The following is a 22,100-nucleotide window of genomic DNA, read 5'->3' on the forward strand; positions in this document are numbered from 1 at the left end:
CTCTATGGTTGATTCGATAGTTATTTCTGGTGGACTTATGAGATCAAAGCATCTTGCTGGGTGCTGTGGCCTCAGAGATTTAAAACAAGGAACCCAATTCCTGCTGTAGTGGGAACACATAGGAAGAACAACTACCCAATATTGGGGGCCAGGGGAAACTTCTCCACTGGATTAATATCCAGAGTTAGTTGTGAAGAATGTCCAGGAATTCTTCTGACAAGAATTAGTCAAGAATTAGACAAGAATTCTTCTGTGCAAGAACTAGTCTGACAAAAACTGTGCAGGGGTCAATGACCGAGGGGCAGAGAGGAGTTCAGAGGGAGAGCAATAAAGATCAAAAGACAAGAGTTTGAACTAGCATGGGCTCTGGCTCCCTCTTGCTATCAACTGGGAGGAAACAATAAAAGCAAGATAAGGATATGGAAAAAAGTATGGAAGTTCCTCAAAAAGTTAAAAATGGGCTACCATATGATCCAGCTATCCCACTTCTGAGCATATATTCAAAGGAAATGAAAACAGGATATTGAAGAAATATCTGCACTCCCTTGTTCATTGTAGCATCATTCACAACAGCTAAGATGCGGAAACAAATGAGCATCCATCAGTGGATGAATGGGTAGAGAAGATGCGACATAGATAGAGGAATGTTATTTAGCCACAAGAAAGAAGGAAATCCTGCCAAATGTGACAATATGGATAGACCTTGAGGGCACTGTGCCAAGTGAAAGACAAATACCGCATTCTATCACTTACATGTGGAATCTAAAAAAAAAAACAGTCCAACTCATGGAAACAGAGAGTAGAAAAGTGGTTGCCAGGGACTGAGTGGTGGGGGAAATAGGAACAGGCTGGTCAAAGGGTACAAACTTTCAGTTACTAGATGAATAAGGTCTGAGGATCTAATGTATAACAAAGTGACTATATTTGATAACATTGCGTTGTATAATTGAAACTTGCTAAGAGAGTACAACTTAAATGTTTTCACCAAAAAAAAAGCTAAATATATGAGGTGATAGATGTGTTAATTAACTGGGTGGTAGGTATCCTTTCACAGTGTGTATGTATATCAAACCATCATGATGTACACTTTAAATCTCTTACGATTTTATTTGTCAATTATACTTCAACAAAGCTGGAGGGGGAAAAGAAATTTCAATAAATCTGTAGTTAAAAAAAAAAAAAAGAAGAAGAAGAAGAAAACCCTGAGGAGTTTGCAGATTATCTTGATTGGTGTGTGTGGTGGGGGTAGTTAGTTGCTGGTGGAGGAGGTGCCCAAAGCAGACAGCGCTTGGAGGTGCCATGAAGAGGGTGAAGTTGGAGGAAAACTTTGTAAAGCCTTTTTTTCCCCCTTTTCTAGTGGGCGTCATGGTGCAATCAGGAGCAATCATTGCTCCACAGTTCTCTGCAGAAATTTCGAGGGATGGCCCAGCAGCTATTATGCCTAGACAGCCCAGACTTCCTGATGGAATGAGAAGCTGTCGAAAACAGATATAATTGACGTGCCACCTTAAGGCATCTCCATTGTTAGTACCGTCAAGTCCATTCCGACTCCCAGTGACCCTGTGCACAGCAGAGCGGAACTCTGCCTGGTCTTTTTGTGCCATCACTCTCCCCTTCCAGGGCTCTATCAGACAGTGCTCTGCTGCTTTTCATTGGGTTTTCATGGCCAATCTTTTTGGAAGTGGGTTGCCAGGTCTCTCTTCCTAGTCTGTCTTAGTCTGGAAGCTCCGCTAAAACATGTCCACCATGGTGACCCTGCTGGTATTTGAAATACTGGTGGCATAGCTTTCAGCATCACAGCAACACGCAGCTGCCACAGTATGACACGGACCAACAGACGGGTGGTGTGGTTCCCTGACCAGGAAACGAACTTGGGCCATGGTGGCCGAATCTTAACCATCAGACTACCAGGGCTGGCTTCTCCATTACCTCCTCCCTAACTCCCCAAAGCCTAGGGAAAGACTATTCTCTGCGGTGTTTCTCCCTGAGGTGAAACCATAACCAGAAAAGTTGTCTGGTCTCTTGGCGGCTTTGGCATTGGGAGTGATCAAGTACCGCTCTGAGGAGCTTGAGTCTGTCTGCTCTTGAACCAGCCCATCCCCTTTTGCTTCTTCATTAGAATTGAAGACTACTGGGGCTTGGCCTTGAGCCCTAATAATTTTTATAAGATGGAAGAGTTGATAACCCCAGGGAAATATGAGTTCACAGACCAAAATAACTAAACATCTAGACAGTTAAATCACCTAAAGAAAGAAACAAACTAGATAATCTATGCTATCTAAAGTAGATTTTTTTAAAGAAAAAACAAAACAAAAATTTAAAATACGTAGGGTAAACATAACTAAGGGAATAAGGGAAATCTACTTATAAGGTGGGCTTCCTTCTGCGTCCATTGAGGGAGAGGGAGAAGACAGATGAGAGGTGGTGCAGCAAAGAGAAGAGGCAGCCATGGGGAATCCTGCACAAACACTGCCTCGAAAGGCAGGAATGCAGGAATGGAGCATGTCCGAGCCACAGAAACACAGCTTAAGGGAGCTGGCCTGGAGCCATCTTGTTGCTATCCTGGCCAAGAAGTTTACTGGCTGGCTGAGAGGATCCCATCTCATTAATATGAGGACGTGCTACGTGGAGATGGGTTGAGGGAGGGGAGTAAAGCTCAATCATGCGGGGCAAGACCCTCCAAATGCACCTGCCCCAAAAATGCACCTGCCTACATCTCTAAAGAGGATGTCCTTTTGAGGACAACTAAAACCAGGACAGGACCTCAGGGGAGATGCCGGCCCCTTGTCTCTTCTTTCAGATCCTGTCAGAGCAGAGGAGCAAGAGAAATTAAGGAGAGACAAAGAGGAGAAAAAGGAGATGAAGAAGCAACAGAACCTTCTCTGGATCCTCTGCTCCTGTATCCCAGAGACAACCACTCCGAATTCCTGAGGCCAAGGAAGGGTTAAATGGAGCCTACGATACCAAAATTTTAAACTACATTGAAATGGACTGTACTGATGCTTTATACCCCCCAAAAGACCAAAAATACTATAGGATCTACATGGGATGTTAACAGATGTGAAAGGGGATTCAATGGAGCAGAGGTGAAGGTAGTTGTTGGAGAAAAACTAAAATGATTTTATTTGCATCCCTACAGAGTTTATTGTACCTGTCGTATGTGAGAATTTCTTGAAGAATATACTTAATAGTTTTAAAAGGGAAAAATGGGTAAGTTGAATCAAAAATAGGAATATGGTTTAGCTCAAATTCTTTGAAAATAAGGCACAAAAGAATTCACAGTTGCTAAAATATTTACCGGCTCGAAGTTAGGTAGCACGACATCTTCATCCCCAACGACGAAAGTCATCATGCTGCAGATGTTTATGGAATGCCCCACCGGGGAGTAGGCAGTGAAGAGCAGCATGTGCCTCCTAAAGAGGATGGCGGACATATGAGGACCTGTTCCTTCACTGTAGTCCTTGCCTCTGTTAGTTTCTTGATGACATTTTGCGCTCGAAGTCAAATGTTAGTAAGAGTTGCATTCTTTAACATAGATATAATAAAGACCTTCGAATTCCCACTCCAAAAGAACCCTCAGAGACCATGGAATGTACATTTCACTAATTACGTCAGACAAAACTAGTGACACTAAATGACAAACTTGCACACGCTGGAGATATCCCCATACACTGAAGTCACATTGCAAAACACTCATCTTGAATTTTCCCTGACAACAGCAATAATTCATGGTGGTATAGGGCTTTGTAGACTTCATAGTCATTTTCTATCACATAGAATTAGCATGATTGATCTTGGGGAATCCAGCAAAAATATTTCTTTCATCTGAAATATGAGGTAATATTTTGATTTTTATTTACCAAAATCAAGAAAACTTTTTGATTATGTATATTTTCTTTAAAGTGGAAAATGTGATTGTTTAGCAAACTTTACCTTAATTAAAAATAAAATCTAGTAAAACAAACTACAGGTAAAACTATAGATTGGTTGGTAGAGGAAAATGCTATGTTTCCCAATCTATTTTTAAATAAAATCACAGTTCTTGCTAAAGAAGATAGTAAGATTTCCAGGAAAACAAAAAGGATTTTTGGGGCCAGCCTGGTGGCATAGTGGTTAAGTTTGTGCACTCCGCTTCAGTGGCCTGGGGTTCGCAGGCTTGGATCCTGGGTGCAGACATAGTACCACTTGTCAAGCCACACTGTGGTGGCATCCCATGTAAAACAGAGGAAGATTGACACAGATGTTAGCTCAGCGACAATCTTCCTCAAGCAAAAGGAGGAGGATTGGCAACAGATGTTAGCTCAAGGCCAATCTTCCTCAAGCAAAAAGAGAAGGATTGGAAACAGATATTAGCTCAGGTCCCACCTTCCTCACCAAAAAAAATTTTAAATAAATAAATAAACAAAAAGAATTCATAATAAATTAATTTATGGAAATGCAAGGTTAAATAAGTTAAACCGTATTCTTCACTAAAGAAATTACCAGACTCCTTGGCAACTATGAATCTTCTAGGAGGAGATTCAATGTACAGCGTTTCTTCAGTTTACCTGTTCATGGAATTATTTTTCTCAAGAATCACAATGATAGATCTGTGCCTTATGAAATCACTTCAAGAAACAACATCCCAGATTCCGTATTGTTTAATTATTTAGTAGTTAATAGTTTCCAAGTCTTCAAAAAATTCTTAGTATGGGAAAAAGGAAGCCATTCCATACCCGACAGGCAGGCGAACAATGGTAGCCTTGGTGGCATAGGTATGAATCTTCAGAACCAGATTGCCTGGCTTCAGAGATTTCCAAGAAACTGTCTCAGCTATAAGTAGTCCAGGCTCTACGGGAGGGCTGTCTTTTGTTAAAGCTTTAGGAAAAGTGAAAAATATTAAAATTTGATTGTGAGAGTATAGTTGGCCTTCACTGGTATTGCTTTCCAGTAACAACATTAACAGTAATAATAAAATCAGGAATTAGAGATATTCTAAAAATGTTCATTACTCTTGATAAATCACTATTGGAAGTGATACTCAGGTGGAACCCAGACCTTCCTCCTTTGTCTTATTTTCCTCCTCATAATCATCCCCTTGGGTGAGGAAACCAGGAATGGGAAAGTTAGGAAGAGGAGGACAGACAGGAGCATCTCGGGGTAGTATGCCATCGCTTTTATTATCTACAGCTGTAATGACACTATCCCTCTAGTTGCAATTTTAAAGGAGGAAAAACACCACATCTAGGAAAATAAGAGATTTTCCTAAGATATTTGCAAAGCTAGGTCAAAATACCCTATTGTTTACTTAAGTTTTGATCTTTGATTCTTAGCTTTGGCCATGTGTAGAAATAGCAAATAACAAAAATTTAATTTTAATATCAAGTTTTTCTCTTAAAAAGAATAAAGAATATGGACCATGCTTCATTAGTAGCTGAGGGCAATATATTCCTTACCCTATGTCCACATAACACTCAAGCTGAGGACATAAGGCCACAGCATGACTTGAAACACCTCTACGCAAATAGAATGTTCTAGGACATGGTGTGGCTTAGGAGGTATTGGGTAGGTAGACATACTATGCTTACACCACTAAAGTTTGGAAAGTTTATTCAGCAAGCATTTATCACCCACCTGCTATACACCAGACACCATTCAAAACATTGAGGATATTTTGGTGAAAAATCATAGTCCTCGTTCTCAAAGTTGGGAACATTCAATATGAAGCATTCAGCAAATATTTAGTGAGCCTCTACAGTGCCAGGTACTGTTAGAGTTAGAGGTAAATACTTTAACAAAACCGGCCAAAGAATTAAGGAATGATGCTTTGTGCATATGTGCATGTGTGTGCAAAGGGTTGGCCATAGAAAGGAGCAGGACAGTCCATCCATTCAGATGGGAGGGTAGGCTGACCAGAGCTTGGGAGAGTTGCTGATGGAAAGATGAAGCAGACCATTTCTGCTGTCTTCTGTCTCTTCTGTGGAAACAGCAGCAAGGTCATCAACTGACAATGAGTGAGGACAAGAGTGGGTGTCAGAGACTGCGAGAGAGAGAGGAGAGTGACTTCAAAGTTCGAAATAGTTATCCTTGAGAGTGAGACTGGGAAACATGAAGGAACTAGGGAAATGGTGGCAAGCTTAGAGGCTTTTCTGAGATCTTTGGTCCCCAATTTAAACTGGGGCTAGCTGATATGACTGGTTTTTTTCCCCCTCTAGTCACATTCAGCTGCTCTGATGCAACCGCAGTTAGGTGTAGAGTTCAATTGTTGGGTTCAACCAATATTAGGATTTTGCCAGGAAGGTAAGATGAGAGGGTAAGAAGAGCAATTGCGTTGTGGGTACAATTACAATGGTGGATCACGGAACCCATGTTGGGAATGAGAGAAATAAGAATGTGAGGAGAGGGATGGAGAGAGAAAAAGTGGCAGAGCCAGTGGTGGTCCCAGAGGAGTCAAAGAATTGTAGGAGCGGGAGTTCTAGGGACAGTGAACTGGAGAGTCAGGGGATGGTGGTCAGAGAGCTTGAAATTGGGATGATATAGCAAATGGTACAGTAAATTCTAAAGTATATTCATGAAAGTAGGGGCCCAAGGTGGGATAGAGGAAAAGATCTTCAGAATTGTCAAATCAAAGAAGAAAGTATTCATGTTTTTTAATAGATTTTGAAAGAATCAAGAATAGCACATATAGGTGGAAAGAAAAACAATGAGTAGGCATGCCAAAGAGGTGAGTACACGACTACAGCAAGTAGGGGTGTAGGTGCCAAGAGAGCATAACCCTTGATGTCGGAGAAGTAAGACGCTCATAGGATGTGGTGTAAGCGTGACTCCCTCACAGGGTCTGGAGAGGGAATATGTTCCTTCATCCAGAGTCTAAAAATCTTCCTCTGCATTTCCCCTGGGCTGAAAGTGAGCCAGGCTTTAAGACTGTAATTTTCTAGAGCCCTCTTACCTCCAGATTCTCCCCAGCGGACCAATGCAGAAAAACAAACCAGTAGTTCAATAGGTTTTAGACTATCCACAAACAGATAGTAGGACACACGTTCATCCGAGAACTGCAAGAAATCAGACCAGCCATTGTACTTAATATCAGTCTATTAATGCTATATTTCTCACTTCTAAAAATAATGCAATACCTAGCATTAGACACCACAATAAGTACTGTACAGGTTCAATGATATGAAGAAGATCATACCAGGTGAATGTTGGCAACAGGCTATGGAAGCTGGGTCCGCAGGGCCTGTGTGAAACTGGCTGCTGTGTCAGAGAGAGTCACAGCTCTTCTCCATGAGTAAAGAAAAAGGATACGCCTGTTCCAGAAATCACACATAGAGGAGGAGACTGGGCCGGGGCCGAGCAGTGCTCAGAGAACGGGTCCCTGACAAGTAGACAGGCCGCAGGGTAGCTTTGGTAGAGAACAGAAGTGTCTAAAGAGCGTGTTAAAAGGGATTTTGCAGAGTGGCATGTGATATGAACCTTCTGTTCCTTCTTTCTACGAGATCTTCAGAAGTATATCCATTGTATGCTAATCACCAGACTGGATTTTTGTTCTGGAGATGCAAAAGAGCCCTGAGTAAAACCAGAAGTTCCCCTAAAGGAAAACCACATAAGAATTACATGAACATGATCTCAATCCATCCTATGTGGGTACTATTGGTATCTATAATTATAGATGAAGGAACTGAAACACAGAGAGGGTGAATAACTTGCCAAAGGTCACAGAGCATGCAAGTAGCAAAGCTGAGATTCAAAAGTAGAGATTCAAAACTATCTACCTGACCCCAAGGCTGGTATTCTCGACTATTATGCTATCATTGCCTTTCCAATTCTCAGTGCTTCAATGTGATTTGACTGATGGTATGTGGTAAACGTGTTACATGAATTTAATTGTAGTTATACTTTAAAAGCTTTCCATATTATTTTACAAGAATATTTAAATAGCCAGTTAAAATATGAAAGAAAAATCTCTAGTAGTACTGTGAAGAAGGAAATATTATTTCATTATGACAAGATTGCTAGCAATGCCTGATACAATGTAATGATGTTTTAAGTGATTGCTTTCCCCAATATTTTCCTATAGTTAGCATTTGGCACTTTATTTCATTTGTTTCCTTTTAGCTGCAACATGTGGGTGATAGAGACAGTTGTTTCAAATATTCACTATCTAAGACTATACAGGCCCCTGAATTTGCCAGCCCAGCGTGCTCGCCTGAGGAGGAGTTTCTGCACAGAGCTCATTTGCTGTCATTTTTAAGAGTCTGAGAATTTGGGGGTAGAGTGGCCCTGGAGACCACATAAGGGCACTCTGCCCTGGTGCCAGCACAAGGCACTTTTGAGAGCGCCCAGCCCAGGTCCCACACTGAGCACCAATGGATCCTCTAAGGAGTGGGGAGAGGAGAGGTCTCAGTCTCCTTGCCCCCAGTTCAGCTGACAGCGCCTGTGGCCACTAAAATCAGGAATACCTGGCTTCAGTCCACAACCCATCCTTCCTTTCAGCCATACTAAAGGCTGTTAAGTTTGGGTTCCAAAACCTTTAAGAAAAAGTTATTGTTTGCTCACAACATTGATGCTAAAAAAATTTCAAAAGAGTGAAGAGACTCATATAGGGATGTCATCATTTTATTTTGCCAAGTTGGGACTTTAAAAGGAAAAAAACCCCCTATATTTACCATCACTTTAAAAAAAATAAGATTAGAATAAAGAACAGTTGGCCATTTTCCAAACACAGACACATAGATATTAGGATGGTGATATGCAAACTGCCTTTAGTAATAATAAAGACAGCCAACATTTATTTTCGCCAAGTGATAGGCATTCCTCCAAGCATTTTACATACATTATCTCACTTACTTTTAAACTGTAATGACATAGGTCTTTTATTATTGCCATTTTACAGATAACAAAACTGAGGCAAAGAGAACTTAAATAACTTGCTCAAAGTCCCACCCCAAGTGGAGCCTGGATTCAAAACCAGGCAGCTGGCCCCAAGATCCTCCTCTGCTTCTCCCAAAGGTGTGCTCAGGAGAAGAGCATGGGCGCCACGTCAGACAGCCAGTTCTCCTGATGTTTGCGCCACTGCCTAGTTTTGTGATCCTGGGCTATTTACTCCGCCTTGATCTGCCTCAGTTTCCTTACCTGAAAAATGATGATAATAATAATCCTTTCATAGGGCATGCTATGAGGAGTTCATGTAACAAAGAACCGAGGCTGGCAACAGAGTAAGCTCCTATAAATGACTGTCATTTTATTATTGCCAATTGTTCGAATATATAAATATGCCCAAGTTAACTATAAACCATATACTACTCTCATACCGTACTCTGGGCTCAGTTACTCTAAATGAACAGTTTTGTTATCTTTGTAAGTCAAAGCATTCCTCTGGGTGTTTTACAGATAGATTTCAGCACTGGTTGGACCGTTTCTGGCCCCTTCTCCCGGGGTCCAGCCACTACCACAGACCTGATCCTTACTTTCCGATCAGGCCACCAGATACAGAGAGCACCTTTGAGGATGCTCAAAAGGTTTCTCTGCCTGCATTTTCATCTAGTACAAGTGCGATGGGAAAAGTCATCTCCAAGACTCCTTGCTTCCCCCAGCTCTGCATACTGCTGGTGGAGGTGTGGGATTATCACTGGGCTTGGATGGCCCCATACAAGCAACATGCAAATTTCAGTACAATTTAGTTTTCCAGAATACGTGTTATATTTTTCCCCCAAATTCCACTCAATGTGAGATTTGTTAATTCATTCATTCAACAACTTTTTATTGAGTTCCTGCCTCATGCCAGGACCAGTATTGCAATTGAACAAAAAGACAGAGTCCTTCTACAGATTTTGACATCAAGTGGGCAGGGAGGTGGAGGGGCACAGAGAAGTAACTAGACAGGATGGAGGGAGGTAAGATCTGGGTGAGGATGAGTCATACTTGGTACATACGTGCCTCACCCAGACCCTATGGACAGGGAAGGAGGTCTCAGAGGGTCAAGGACAGCCATGCTGCTCTGAAGGGCTTCTAGGCATTAGCCAGGTGGAAACAATAAGCATGAAGGGGAATGAACTCTGGCCAGAGGGAGGAACACGGGCAAAAATAACAGAAATGGTAGTGAAAACGTGCTCATGTTGTAGGAATTGCACGCAATTTGGTGAACACTAATTGAAATCAAATATAATAAATTTACTTGTGCTTCTCTTTCATTAATTCATAAATCAAAATTTTCTTAATGTGAATTTATACAATAACGCAGCTCAGAATTGAACTACTATGACAACCAGATGGATCACATTAAGGGTATGAGGTGGCGAAGTCTTGCTCATTTCCCGGAGAATAGATTAGTAGAAGATCCTAATAATTATTTTTTTAGATACGATAATGTTACAAGTTTAGAAATGCTTGATAAATTTGAAGATGTTTTTCACTAGCATGATTCTACTAAAACTTTAAATATAAGAAGAGAAAGAGAAGAGATCATAATATTTTTACCTTGAATTCTGTTTTTTGAAAGGTCAAGCAATATGAACTTGGCCTGTGGAAAATACATATATTCCTGAAAAACATTATTTAAAAAGGATTATTGCCATTATACACAACAGACTAGTACTACACGTTAAGTTTCTTAGAATCAAATAATTACAGGCAGAACAAGTTAAAGACACATGAAAGTTAAAAAATAAGAACAATTCAGAGAGAGAAAATTGGTTTCCAGGGCTAGTGGGTGAGGGAAATAGAGAGAGGTTGGTAAAGGGTGCAAACTCTCAGTTATAAGATGGAGAAGGCCTGAGGTTCCATTGTGTAACATGGTGACTACAGGTGATGACAGTGTACCGCAGAATTGAAATTTTCTGAGAGATTATATCAACACTAGACTAATATTGGCTTAACTCTCTTAAGTGATAACTAAAAATTAGTAGCTTCTATATCCACTATATTCAATACACACAAAAAATTTATACTTACTGAAAGCATACACAAAAGTCTTCAAAATCTAACCATATTTCTTTAGAAACACCATTATTTATTGCTATAAGGTCCTCCTGTGACTTTTCCTGTGACTCTGTCACCTGGCTGACCAAATCTCTTTCTAAACCGACTCCCTCAGCTTGATGAGCTGCGTCATTCATTCCAAGGTCTGTTAGTTCATCTGTGCAGAGTAGAAGGTAAATATGTCAAACACATCTATGTTGTTAAATATGAAGTTATTAAGATACGGAAAATTGTAGTGGGAAGCTCATAGATCAAAGTCTATTTTGAAAAACATTTACTGATACAATCATTTACATGCAGGCCTCAAGTTTGTGGCGGTCCATACAGAGACACATTTTCATACACTGGGGAGAATTCAATCATCACTTATCCTCATAATAGAGTGTTCAGAAGTTTTGAAATCATTTTCATAAGTTTGTGCACACATTCTTTAGAGATTATAGATATAACAGAAGTTAGCTAGCTTTCGTACTTAAAATATGCTATAGACAGACAGTCATATAAGAGGGGATGGCTCTGACAGCAGAAGAAGAAAGAAAAATTTGAAAGTTTTATTGCAATAAATGCATTTCTGTAAGCCACTTAATCACTCCCTATTGTTAGTGATTCTGTGATCTTATTTTATGTTTATCAAGGAATGCATAAAGTTCTCATACACTTTGTGAACCCCAATTTTATATATACACATGCCACATACTTTTTTGGATTTGAAGCTTGGCCAAGTTCTTAGTTAGGAACTGAGGAATTCGTAGTAGTTTCAGCACTTTGATCACAGCACGCATGCATTAAAACACATGAACTTTACTCATGGGCCTTAATCAGATCATCTTTTATTTTGACTTTAAGCTTGAGTTTAACAAGAGAGATTATCTGATTTTTTCAGCCCAGAGCAAATTAGACTCAGCACATCAGAGGAGTCACTGGAGAGAGGCTGAGAGCCAGGAGAAGGGAGAACGAAAAGATCTCAAGAAGCAGAGAGCCCTTTGTGCTTTGATGTCTGTGAAAAAAATCATGAGATTACTAATTTACCTTTTCCAGATGTAACTTGTGAAGCAAGATTACCCTGTGAATTGAAAGGAATGCATTAAGAAACCACTTATAAATTTAACAAAATACTACAGCTTTCTAAAGCATCAAAGTTTTTAAAAGAATTAATAATCTTTAAACATTGAAGAAATAGATTTCTGCAAATAATTACTAAAAAATACAGTAAAACAGAGAATTTATTTTTAACCTTAAAATTCAAAAGATGTGAATTTAATTAAATAATTGGCTGAGGGTTTAAGCTTATGACATTTAAACAAAGAATATGTGAATTTATCATATGATTGAATCTTATAATAAAAGTCAAATTAAAACAGTATCTCTAAGCAGATATATTACTCATTATGAGGCACTTGTCATTAATACAGATTGAGTATAATGAGATTATAATTCACAATTAATCTACAGAGCCTAGAAAGACTGGTTTCAAATTATAAAAGTTGTTCCTCAAAATTTTAACAGGGAAATTAAGTTGAATTTACATGTACAACTGAGTTTTCTCTGTGTAAAAGATAAAATGGCACAAACTCATAGAGACCAATAATGGGTGATGTCAACAATATTTTGGCTCAAGTAAAGCGGATGGAGCAGACAGGAGAGGAGAGATAACTGGATACTAAAGACTAGTGAGAAGCAAGCCCAGCCATGCCTTAGGACCCCAGAAACAATCAGTAGGCATCTGAGAAGGAGAGAACGAGATTTGGGCTGACAACACAAGATTGGGATGTATGTCTATATCAGGAACAGACAAATCCCCTCTTCTTCTCCCTCATTCCTTCCGGTTTAGCACTGAGCCCTCTTCTGCCTAACCAGGACACTAAAAGTTGCTTCAAGTGGAGAAAGTAATTGAGAAATCTCCGGACGTGAGTTCACAGATACCATGGGAAGCAGAAGAGGCTATGTACAGAGAGGAGAGGAATTAAGCGAAAGACCGCACGCTGAACCTCGGAACTCCCAGCTCCTCTGTGCTGCTGGGCTTCAGTGGACAAGTGTACATCAACCCCGTGACCCCATTCAACCCCACCAGGGAGATTAGAGGACCCTTAACTGGAGAAGCTGATCACAGACAGGGAAACTCCCAGGGAATCTGACATTCAGAGCTAATCTCACCCCCAAATGAAGCTCATTCATTCCCAATTACCTAAATTACAGTCTCCACTCGACAAGCTGTATCCATGTTATAAAGCTGCTCCCAGCAGCAGCTCTTTAATGTCAGAAATTCCTTAAATACTTGTGTACAGCAAAGTGTCACCCGACAATCAAGGAAAGATTCTTACATGAAAGAAAGAAAATAATGGATGTGGGTGGGGAAGTTCACAGAAAACAAAAACAATAATATGGACAGCAATTTTTAAAATTAGCAACATCAGAAAGATGAGAGGATATTCATCTATCAAATAAGATTCTACAAAAATATAATCAAGAACAAGAGAGAGCTCTGAGAAAGTAAAGTAGGAAAAGTGAAACAAATTCAACAGAAAGCTTGGACAGTAAGTTGATACAAAAGGCTAAGAGACTAAAATAGAAAACTTTTAGAAGAAAACAATAGGTCAAAAGCTTCATGAAATTGTATTTGGCAATGATTTCTTGGAGATGAGACCAAAAGCACCGACAACAAAAGTAAACATAGATTAATTAGAATACATCAAAATTAAAAACTTCTGTGCATCAAAGAACACAATCAATAGAGTGAAAATGTAACCTACAGAATGGGAAAAATATTTGCAAATCACATATCTGATAAAGGGTTAACATCAAGAATATAGAAAGAACTTCTACAAAGAGCAACAACAAAACTTGACTGAAAAATAGGCAAAAGACTTGAATAAATCTTTATCCAAAGAAGATATAGAAATGGTAAACAAGCACATGAAAAGATACTCAACATCACTAATCATTAAGGAAACGCGGATAAAAACTACGAAGAGATATCACCTCACACCCATTAGGATGGTTACTATTAAAAAACGACAACAGGAAATAAGAGTTAGTGAAGACATGAAGAAATTGGAATCCTTGTGCACTCCTGGTGGGAATATAAAATGATACAGTCGCTATGGAAAACAGTATGGAAATTCCTGAAAAAATTAAAAATGGAATTACCATATGACCAACAACTCCACAGGTGGGTATATACCCAAAAGAATCGACAGCAGCATCTCTAAGAGATAGTCGTACACTCATCTTCATAGCAGCATTATTCACTCACAGTGTGTTCATCGATGGACGAACGGATAAACAAAATGTGGTATTTACATACAATGGAATATTATTCAGCCTTAAAAAGGACAGAAATTCTGACACATGCTACAATCTGGATGAACTGTGAAGATGCCATACTAAGTCAAATAAGCCAGTCACAAAAATACAAATACCGTATGATTCCACTTACATAAGTTACCGAGAGTAGTGAAATTCATAGAGACAAAAAGTCGAATGGTGATTTTAAGGGGCTGAGGAGAGGAGGAATGGGGAATTGTTGTTTAGTGGGTATAGGGTTCTAGCTTTGTAAGATGAAATGAGTTCTGGATATTGCCTGTACAGTAATGTGAATGTACTTAATATTATTGTACTGAGAAGAGGAAATTCCCAAGGAACTGTATAAGAAAATTCCCTACAACTGAAAAACACAAATTCCAGGTTGAACGGGCTCATGGAGAACCCAGTGCAGTTCACATAAAAAACTCATACCAAGGCCAGTGATTGTGAAATTCTATTATTCTAAGGATGAAAAGAAGGTCCAAAAACTTTCCGAGAGGACTGAGAGTCACATGCAAAGGATCAAGAATCACAGTGTCGTCTGTACTCTCCAGAGCAGTGCTGTGCTGTACACATACACCATAGAATCCAGGGTCCAGAAAATTAACACATCCATCACCTCACGTGATGAACATAGTTCACTCTTCTTTGGTCGGGGGGGAGTGATGTTCAATAAGTTTAAATAAAAAGAGAAATGCTTGAAAGTAGAAGACAAGGGATCGAGGCAGAGCTTCAAAAATTCTGAAAGAAACGACTTGCAAACTAGAATTCTATATCCCACCAAAATATACATCAGGTGGGAAGGTGGGATAGAGACATCTGCAGGCATACAAGTTCTCATAATTTTCACTGCTCCTACGTCTTTTCTCAGGAAGTATTGCAAGGTGTGCCCCATCAAAGTTAGAGTATAAACTCGGAGAATATACTTTCCAGAAAAGAGGAAATCTGTCAGAGGAAAGAGGTGCAAGCTTCCATTAGTTTGAACTGGAGCAAGAGGGCAAAGGATTCCAGGGGTGACGTCTCCAGGAAAACAATTGGCATTTATAGAATATCTGATGTGTTTGACTGTGTGGCAAACGGTGTTTAGAGGGATTTTATTTTTTTGGTGTTTGGGACGGCCTACCAAGGTGTCCTAGAAGAGCAATCAAATGAAAAAAGGTAGGAATTAGCTTCTACAAAAAGTTGTATAAGAAAAGTTGTATATGTCATGGCAATTACCTCAGTGGTAATAATCTTTACGTAGCTAGGTGCACGTGTATACAGGGTCATTCAACAATGGTCATGGTGCCATCGCTTGCAACAGTAAGAAACAAGAAGCAGCAAATGTAGTCAATAACATTGTGAAAGATGAAACAAAAATGGCAGGCTAGTCAGATGATAAATACCTTCAACCAGTGAAATGAATGAACTGTGACAGGCAACAAAAGAGACGAATCTCGTCAACCATGTTAAGTGAAAGAAGTCCCAGAAGAATTCATACAAAAACCCATTTAAATAAAATTATTTAACAATTAAACTAACCTAATATTTTTAATAAATATATACATAATTGGCGAAATTAAAAGAGTATGGAAGAGTATGGAGTTGGGGCTGGCCTGGTGGCACAGCAGTTGAGTTTGTACGCTCTGCTTTGGCAGCGTGGGGTTCGCTGGGTCAGATCCTGGGTGCAGAGCTGCACACTGATCATGAAGCCATGCTGTGGCAGCATCTTACATACAAAATAGAGGAAGTTTGGCACAGATGCTGGCTCAGGGATAATCTTCCTCAAGCAAAAAGAGGAAGATTGGCAACAGATGTTATCTCAGGGCCAATCTTCCTAACCGAAAAAAGAAAAGAAAAGAAAAGAGTATAGAGTTGACTAATACCAAACTCTGAATGGCAGATAGAAAATACAACCCAGAAGAGACATGCAGGGGACTTCCATACGAGATGACTATTCCATTTTCTGATCTAGGTGATGGATACGTAAGAAGCTTATTTTAACAGTATTCTTTATTCTGTTCAGATGCACCTTATACATTCTTTTTATGTACAGTATATTCCACAGTTTAAGAAAAAATCTTTTATAATTAAGAATTATAAACATGAATGATAATAGTAACACAGTTACCTGAGACGCAGTTGCCGTCAATTGACTTAAGTCTGTCTGGCTGAGGGTGGCAGTTTCTTCATTTTCAGTAAGGGAAAATAGACTAGATCTTGGAGCCACCCCTTTCTTAATAAAAGATTTTACAAACTGACTAATGGAAAAAAACAAAACAAAACTTCTGTTACCTTAATCTCTTGTTTGAAGTTACCGATAAACAACTGCTATATTTTTATTGAGATATAATTGACATATAATATTATACTAGTTTCAGGTGCACAACATGATTCAACATTTGCATATATTACAAAATGATCACGACAAGTCTAGTCAACATGTTAGCGTTCATCACCACACATCGCTACAACTTTTTTCCTTGTGATGAGAACTTTTAAGAACTACTCTCTTAACGACTTTCAAATATGCAATACAGTGTTATTATCTATAGTCACCATGCTGTACATTACACTCCCAGGACTGACTTATCTTATAACTGCAAGTTTGTACATTTTGATCTCCTTCATCCATTTTGTCCACCTACCCATCCCCTGCCTCTTGCAACCATCAATCTGTTCTCTATATCTGAGTTTTGTTTTGTTTTAGACTCCACATATATGTGAGATCATATGGTATTTGTTTTTCTCTGTCTGATCTATTTCACTTAGCATAATGCCCTCAGGTCCATCCATGTTCACTCAGATGGCAAGATTTCCTTCCTTTTCATGGCTGAATAATATTCCACTGTATATTAAGTAGCTGCAGTATTGTCAACAATAGGAAGTTCTGATTTAGTTCATTTTATCATTCTCATTTTTTACAATCCGCAATGATTTTTTGCTTCTTGTTAAAAACGTTGAATTGCTTTCCATTTTACTGAAGAAATATTCTCTGTCAGTCAGTGCATTGGTGTAGAAAATTCCTGGACACTGTTTACTTTAAAGCTATGGTCATCATCTTTGGATATTGGGAATTTGACAACATTTAGAATTGATTTAGCTAAATATCAGAGAAATGTATCAGTGAAATAGGACTCCAAGTCAAAAATTTAATTATGAGCCTTGAGTGCTTAAGTTTATAACTGAGACATTCCTACTAGCTACCCAAGCATACAGTATTTCCTTCCAAGTAATTGCTGATGTGACCCAAATCGCCATTCCCTTAGCTAGACATTTATAGGGGCAATAAAAAGGCATTTGTTATAGTATATATCTTTTTGGTAAGTGTGTTTCAAAGATAAAATTAAATTTCATGTATACAGATTTCCTAAACTTTCAGATTTTTCCTTGCTGGAGTTCACACAACTTAATTCACCTCAAGCTAAACCTCTCTGATTTACCTGAAACTGCCACTAGAGGGCAGCACAAACACATTTGTGACGCTCTGATTCTCCCAAACCAGACCGGGAGCGGAGACCGGGCAAATGCGGCCTGTAGGGACAGTGGCAGCGCTCTGAAGAAAGGCAGCTGCGATAGCAGTCACTTTCAAGGGCTCGCCAGGAAAAGGGCTCGCGCTTATGCTGACCGGAGAACTCTGACTGTACAGCAAAGGGCGACAAGGGATGTGTCTTTCACACGGACAGGGTGAAATGCCATTCACCTATCTTTGCTTTGGGCTGTGCCAGATAGAATGAGTATCCTCGGGAATTCACAACAGAGCCAACCAGTGAAGAGACTAGTTGGATCCAATCAAATATTGGAGTCACCTGGATCTGGGTTACAGAATTCCATCCACTTTAATCAAGGAATAAAGCTGAAAGGGGCATAAGGCAATCAAGAAAGAGAGTAACCCCGAGAGTTCAGGTCATGAGACCAAACCATTTGTGGTCCCTGTTGGTGTAGAGATTCTGGAAGTCTGAGTGTGGCATTCTGAGCCACAAGAAAGTTTGTCCCGGCGGCCCGCAGCTCCGGTTCTTATGACCCACAAAGTCTCTGATTCGCACGCAATCTCCATCAGTTGACAGATAATCAAAAATTAATCAGAATGGTAAAATCATCATCTTAGTGGGTAGCATTAAGTACAAAATTAATTAGAAAAATTATGAGGCGTTAACATTTTTATGTGAGGTTTAGGAAAATTCTGTGTATATGTGGTACTTTGCATTTTTAATATATGAAAGAATTTAGCATGTTACATAATCCAACAAATTAGGCTTTCAAATATATATCTTAATATTTAATTCTAGCTTTATTGTTAAATTAAAAGGGATAAGAAAATTTTGGTTTGTAACAACTGATAGTATTATAGGAAAAATTAAGGTTCTCAAAATAAATGATTTTGATTATTTGAACTTTTATGATGATTTAAATACTTGGAAAGATTTTATTTGCTGTGATTTTTGGCTTTTAAAGTACTTACATTTTGCTAACTAAATTTATTTAAAACTTTCATGGAAGTTGATAGATTTATGTATAAGATAAGATTTCTTATAAGTTAAAATGAAAGTTTGAGGAAAACTGGATTTACAATTTTATAACAGTAACAAACTTTTCAAGCCAAAGTAGCAGTAAATTGTCTTTTCTGTTTATGAAGCTGTCCCTCACGGCTGGACACTTCTAACGGCCACCGTCCGTCTCCCAGCGCTGCCTACGGTGTCTCCTCCAACACTTTTCAGTGTCCAATCGATGCAGAGAAATGACAAGAGCCTTAAAGGGAGAAGATTTGAAGACTCTCCCTAATGTCTTCTACTTCGACAGAGGCCATTAAATGTAAATTAACCGGCTGTGATGTCAAGAGGCTTTAAAAGTGGCACAGTCCAATGGGCAGACTTCTGATTGAAATTTTGACCGCTTTTCTTCATCAGCTTATATGCTTATATTCCTCTCATAGATTTTGATATATCTAAGAGAAGACTAAACCATACCTAACGGCTGTTGTATGTGTGACCTATGACATAGGCCATCCGAAAATTTTAATAAAGTTTTATTGAAATTTAAAATACATTCAAAAAGGACACAAATCATAAATGTAAAATGATGAAAAATCACCAAATAAACATGGCCATATTACCATTATTCAGATCAAAGGATAGTAATATGACCAGCACCCAGCAAGCCCTGCCAGATGCACCCCCCCCATCATGGCCCATACTCCTCACCACAGATAACTACTGTCGTGACTTCCCACACCATATTTTGCCTTCTGTTTTTGTTTTCTTAGTGTATATTAATAGAATAATTAAAAACAAACCATGTACTGTCTTTTTTCTTTTAGGAAGATTAGCCCTAAGCTAACATCTGCTGCCAATCCTCCTCTTTTTGCTGAGGAAGACTGGCCCTGAGCTAACATCCGTGCCCATCTTCCTCTACTTTATATGTGAGATGCTTACCACAGCATGGCATGCCAAGCCGTGCCATGTCCACACCCGGGATCCCAACCAGCAAACCCCAGGCCATGGAAGCGGAATGTGTGCACTTAGCCACTGCACCACTGGGCCGGCCCCCAAACCACGTACTTTTTAAACCAGATTTCTTTGGTCTATTTTCTTGTGTGAGAGTCATCCATGTTATTTTGGCAGCAGGATTTCTTTCACTTTATATCACTATCTTATTACATTACATTTATCTCTGGTTTTACTAGGCTGTAACTATCCGGTCCCCTTCACAGCAGCTGGTTGCAAAGTTTGTCCTCAGGTAAAGCTTCCATTGAGGGCTGAAGTGCAGCTTTAAATTGGGAGATGACGCGTGGGTGATGGAGGAAGAGGGGCAGGGTAGGACCTCAAACCCTTCCCCCAGGAAGAGGAAGAGCCATGACATCCAACAGGAGAGTGACCTGCATCACAGCTGCCGGCAAGCTCTCCCGCCTCCCGCACATCGCTGACATCAGGACTCCCGTATTCAGGGCTCTAATCATTTCTGCAGAATAGGTTCTTTGAGGGTTTTACAACCATGGAATTTGGGACATACCTTTGTAATGCCAACGATTACATTTTATTGTAATTATTTACTTAGATATCCAGCTTCCCCCAGAAGCTGATATCGATGTGGGGCAAGACAAGTGTGTTATCTTTCTACCTTCGAGTGAAATAGACTGCCCTGTTGTGTTAGTCCTCTGGGGCTGCCCCAACAAGATGCCATGGGCTGGGTGGCGTAAGCATCAGCACTTTTTCCCTCACCGTTCTGGAAGCTGGAAGTCCGAGATCACAGTGCCAGCGTGGTCAGTGTCCATGAGGACTGTTCCTGGCTTGCAGACAGCTGCTGTCTCACTGTGTCCTCACGTGGCCTTTCCTCAGTACATGGAGAGAGAGAGCACTCTGGTCTCCTCTTCTGAGGACACTAAGCTTACGACCTCATTCAACCGCACTCACTTCCTTAGAGGCCCCATCTCCAGATACAGCCACACTGGTGTTAAGGCTTCACAGATGAATTTTAAGGGGACACATTCAGCCCATAACAATCACATACAAAAGGTGGCTAGAAAAGGTTTGTTGAATAAGTGGATTGGTGAAATCATAACCTGTACCAGATCAAGGAAATATCCTGTAGTATGTTTTATACATATATTTGGCCTTTTTCTTAAATGAAAATTCTTCAAAATGCCCCCATTAGTCTGTTCTTTTTAACCACGCAAGTCACAAAATACTTCTTTTGAGAGCAAGATGCATTTGTGGGAAAGAACGCTATGTACTTACGTTTCTGTTGGAATTGGAAACGGAGTCATTCTATAATTCAAAAACGGACTTGAAATCTCAAGAAACTGCTCAGGCTTCTTTATTACCAATTCTGAAAAGAAACAGGCAGTGTGATGTACTTTTACGAAAATCTTCCAAGATTACACGCCGAACTTAACATTTAATGCAGTTCTCATTAGATTACTATTTACCCAGCAAATTTCAATAGAGTTAAATAGGAACGTACTAGGATACATATGGTTTTTTTAATTGAAAAAGCTTGATAGATTCGGCCACTTTTAGATTTCTTTAATCTCCTCAGCTGCTTTCCACATTGACAACATGAAACAATGAAGTCTCGATGAAGAAAGTCAGCAATGTCTTCAGGAGTTACTGCTCGGCATTTGCTGCTGTTTCAAGTACAGGATTGAATTTCTATACAAGTCTTTTACTAAGACATGTGTTCTCTTAGTTAACCTCTACCCCACATTGCTCAGGACATGAAGAGGAAATGTGGACAAAGGCATGAGATGGCAGTGGGAGAACAGAACAGGCAACAAAGTCAAGCTCATGAGTAGAAAAGAAAGCAGGTCAAGAAAGGATCTGTGGGCACTCCTGAAGGAGTCTGAAGCTGACCTACCAGTGAGAAATTCTCAGTGGATGTGGGACACAACCCATGCACTAACATGGCGAACACTGAAATTAAACATTAGGGATGATCATTTCAGCAAAAACTCCTGCGACGGCGGAAAGGATGCCCATTGGAGGAAAAAAAGTGAGGCTCTGACACAGTGCATGTGACTTTTCTGTGCTTGTTCCGTGGCAATCTCTAAATTGATCTTCTATTAATTTTCACTTTACTAAACCCAATAGAGAGAAGAAAGACAACTATGGGGTGAGCCTCGAGGTGGGGCACTGAAATCAGGGAATCCCGCCAATCCTTAGGTTTTCTTCCCCAGCTGACGAAAGCAGTCACTTACATATAATTACACGCCAATCAGCAGCCAAATCAGGAAATAGCTGTATGTTCAATACGTTTTCTTTCATTCAGCCCCTCCTTGGTGCTCTGAATGAACAAGTGTTTTAAGCGTAGCTCTATGCATTTAACTAAAATGTAGTGTTTAAAAGTACGGTCATGCATTGCTTCAT

At 39.7% G+C, this 22,100-nt stretch overlaps 1 protein-coding gene across 12 annotated transcripts in view; it reads right to left on the bottom strand.

Moving 5' to 3' along the window:
• ADGB (androglobin) overlaps positions 1-22,100 on the bottom strand; it is a 172,641-nt gene that overhangs the window by 71,769 nt on the left and 78,772 nt on the right. For all 12 annotated transcript variants that reach the window (XM_070603277.1, XM_070603275.1, XM_070603276.1 and 9 more), the window contains 8 exons: positions 20,973-21,063; positions 16,370-16,499; positions 11,986-12,019; positions 10,930-11,113; positions 10,456-10,519; positions 6,929-7,031; positions 4,716-4,857; positions 3,299-3,413 (listed from right to left, as the gene is read on the bottom strand). In XM_070603277.1, the coding sequence (XP_070459378.1) occupies positions 3,299-3,413; positions 4,716-4,857; positions 6,929-7,031; positions 10,456-10,519; positions 10,930-11,113; positions 11,986-12,019; positions 16,370-16,499; positions 20,973-21,063 (863 nt within the window). The remainder of the gene's footprint in view (positions 1-3,298; positions 3,414-4,715; positions 4,858-6,928; positions 7,032-10,455; positions 10,520-10,929; positions 11,114-11,985; positions 12,020-16,369; positions 16,500-20,972; positions 21,064-22,100) is intronic.

This window comes from Equus przewalskii, chromosome 32 (genome assembly GCF_037783145.1).
Source record: "Equus przewalskii isolate Varuska chromosome 32, EquPr2, whole genome shotgun sequence".
Lineage (NCBI taxonomy): Eukaryota > Metazoa > Chordata > Mammalia > Perissodactyla > Equidae > Equus > Equus przewalskii.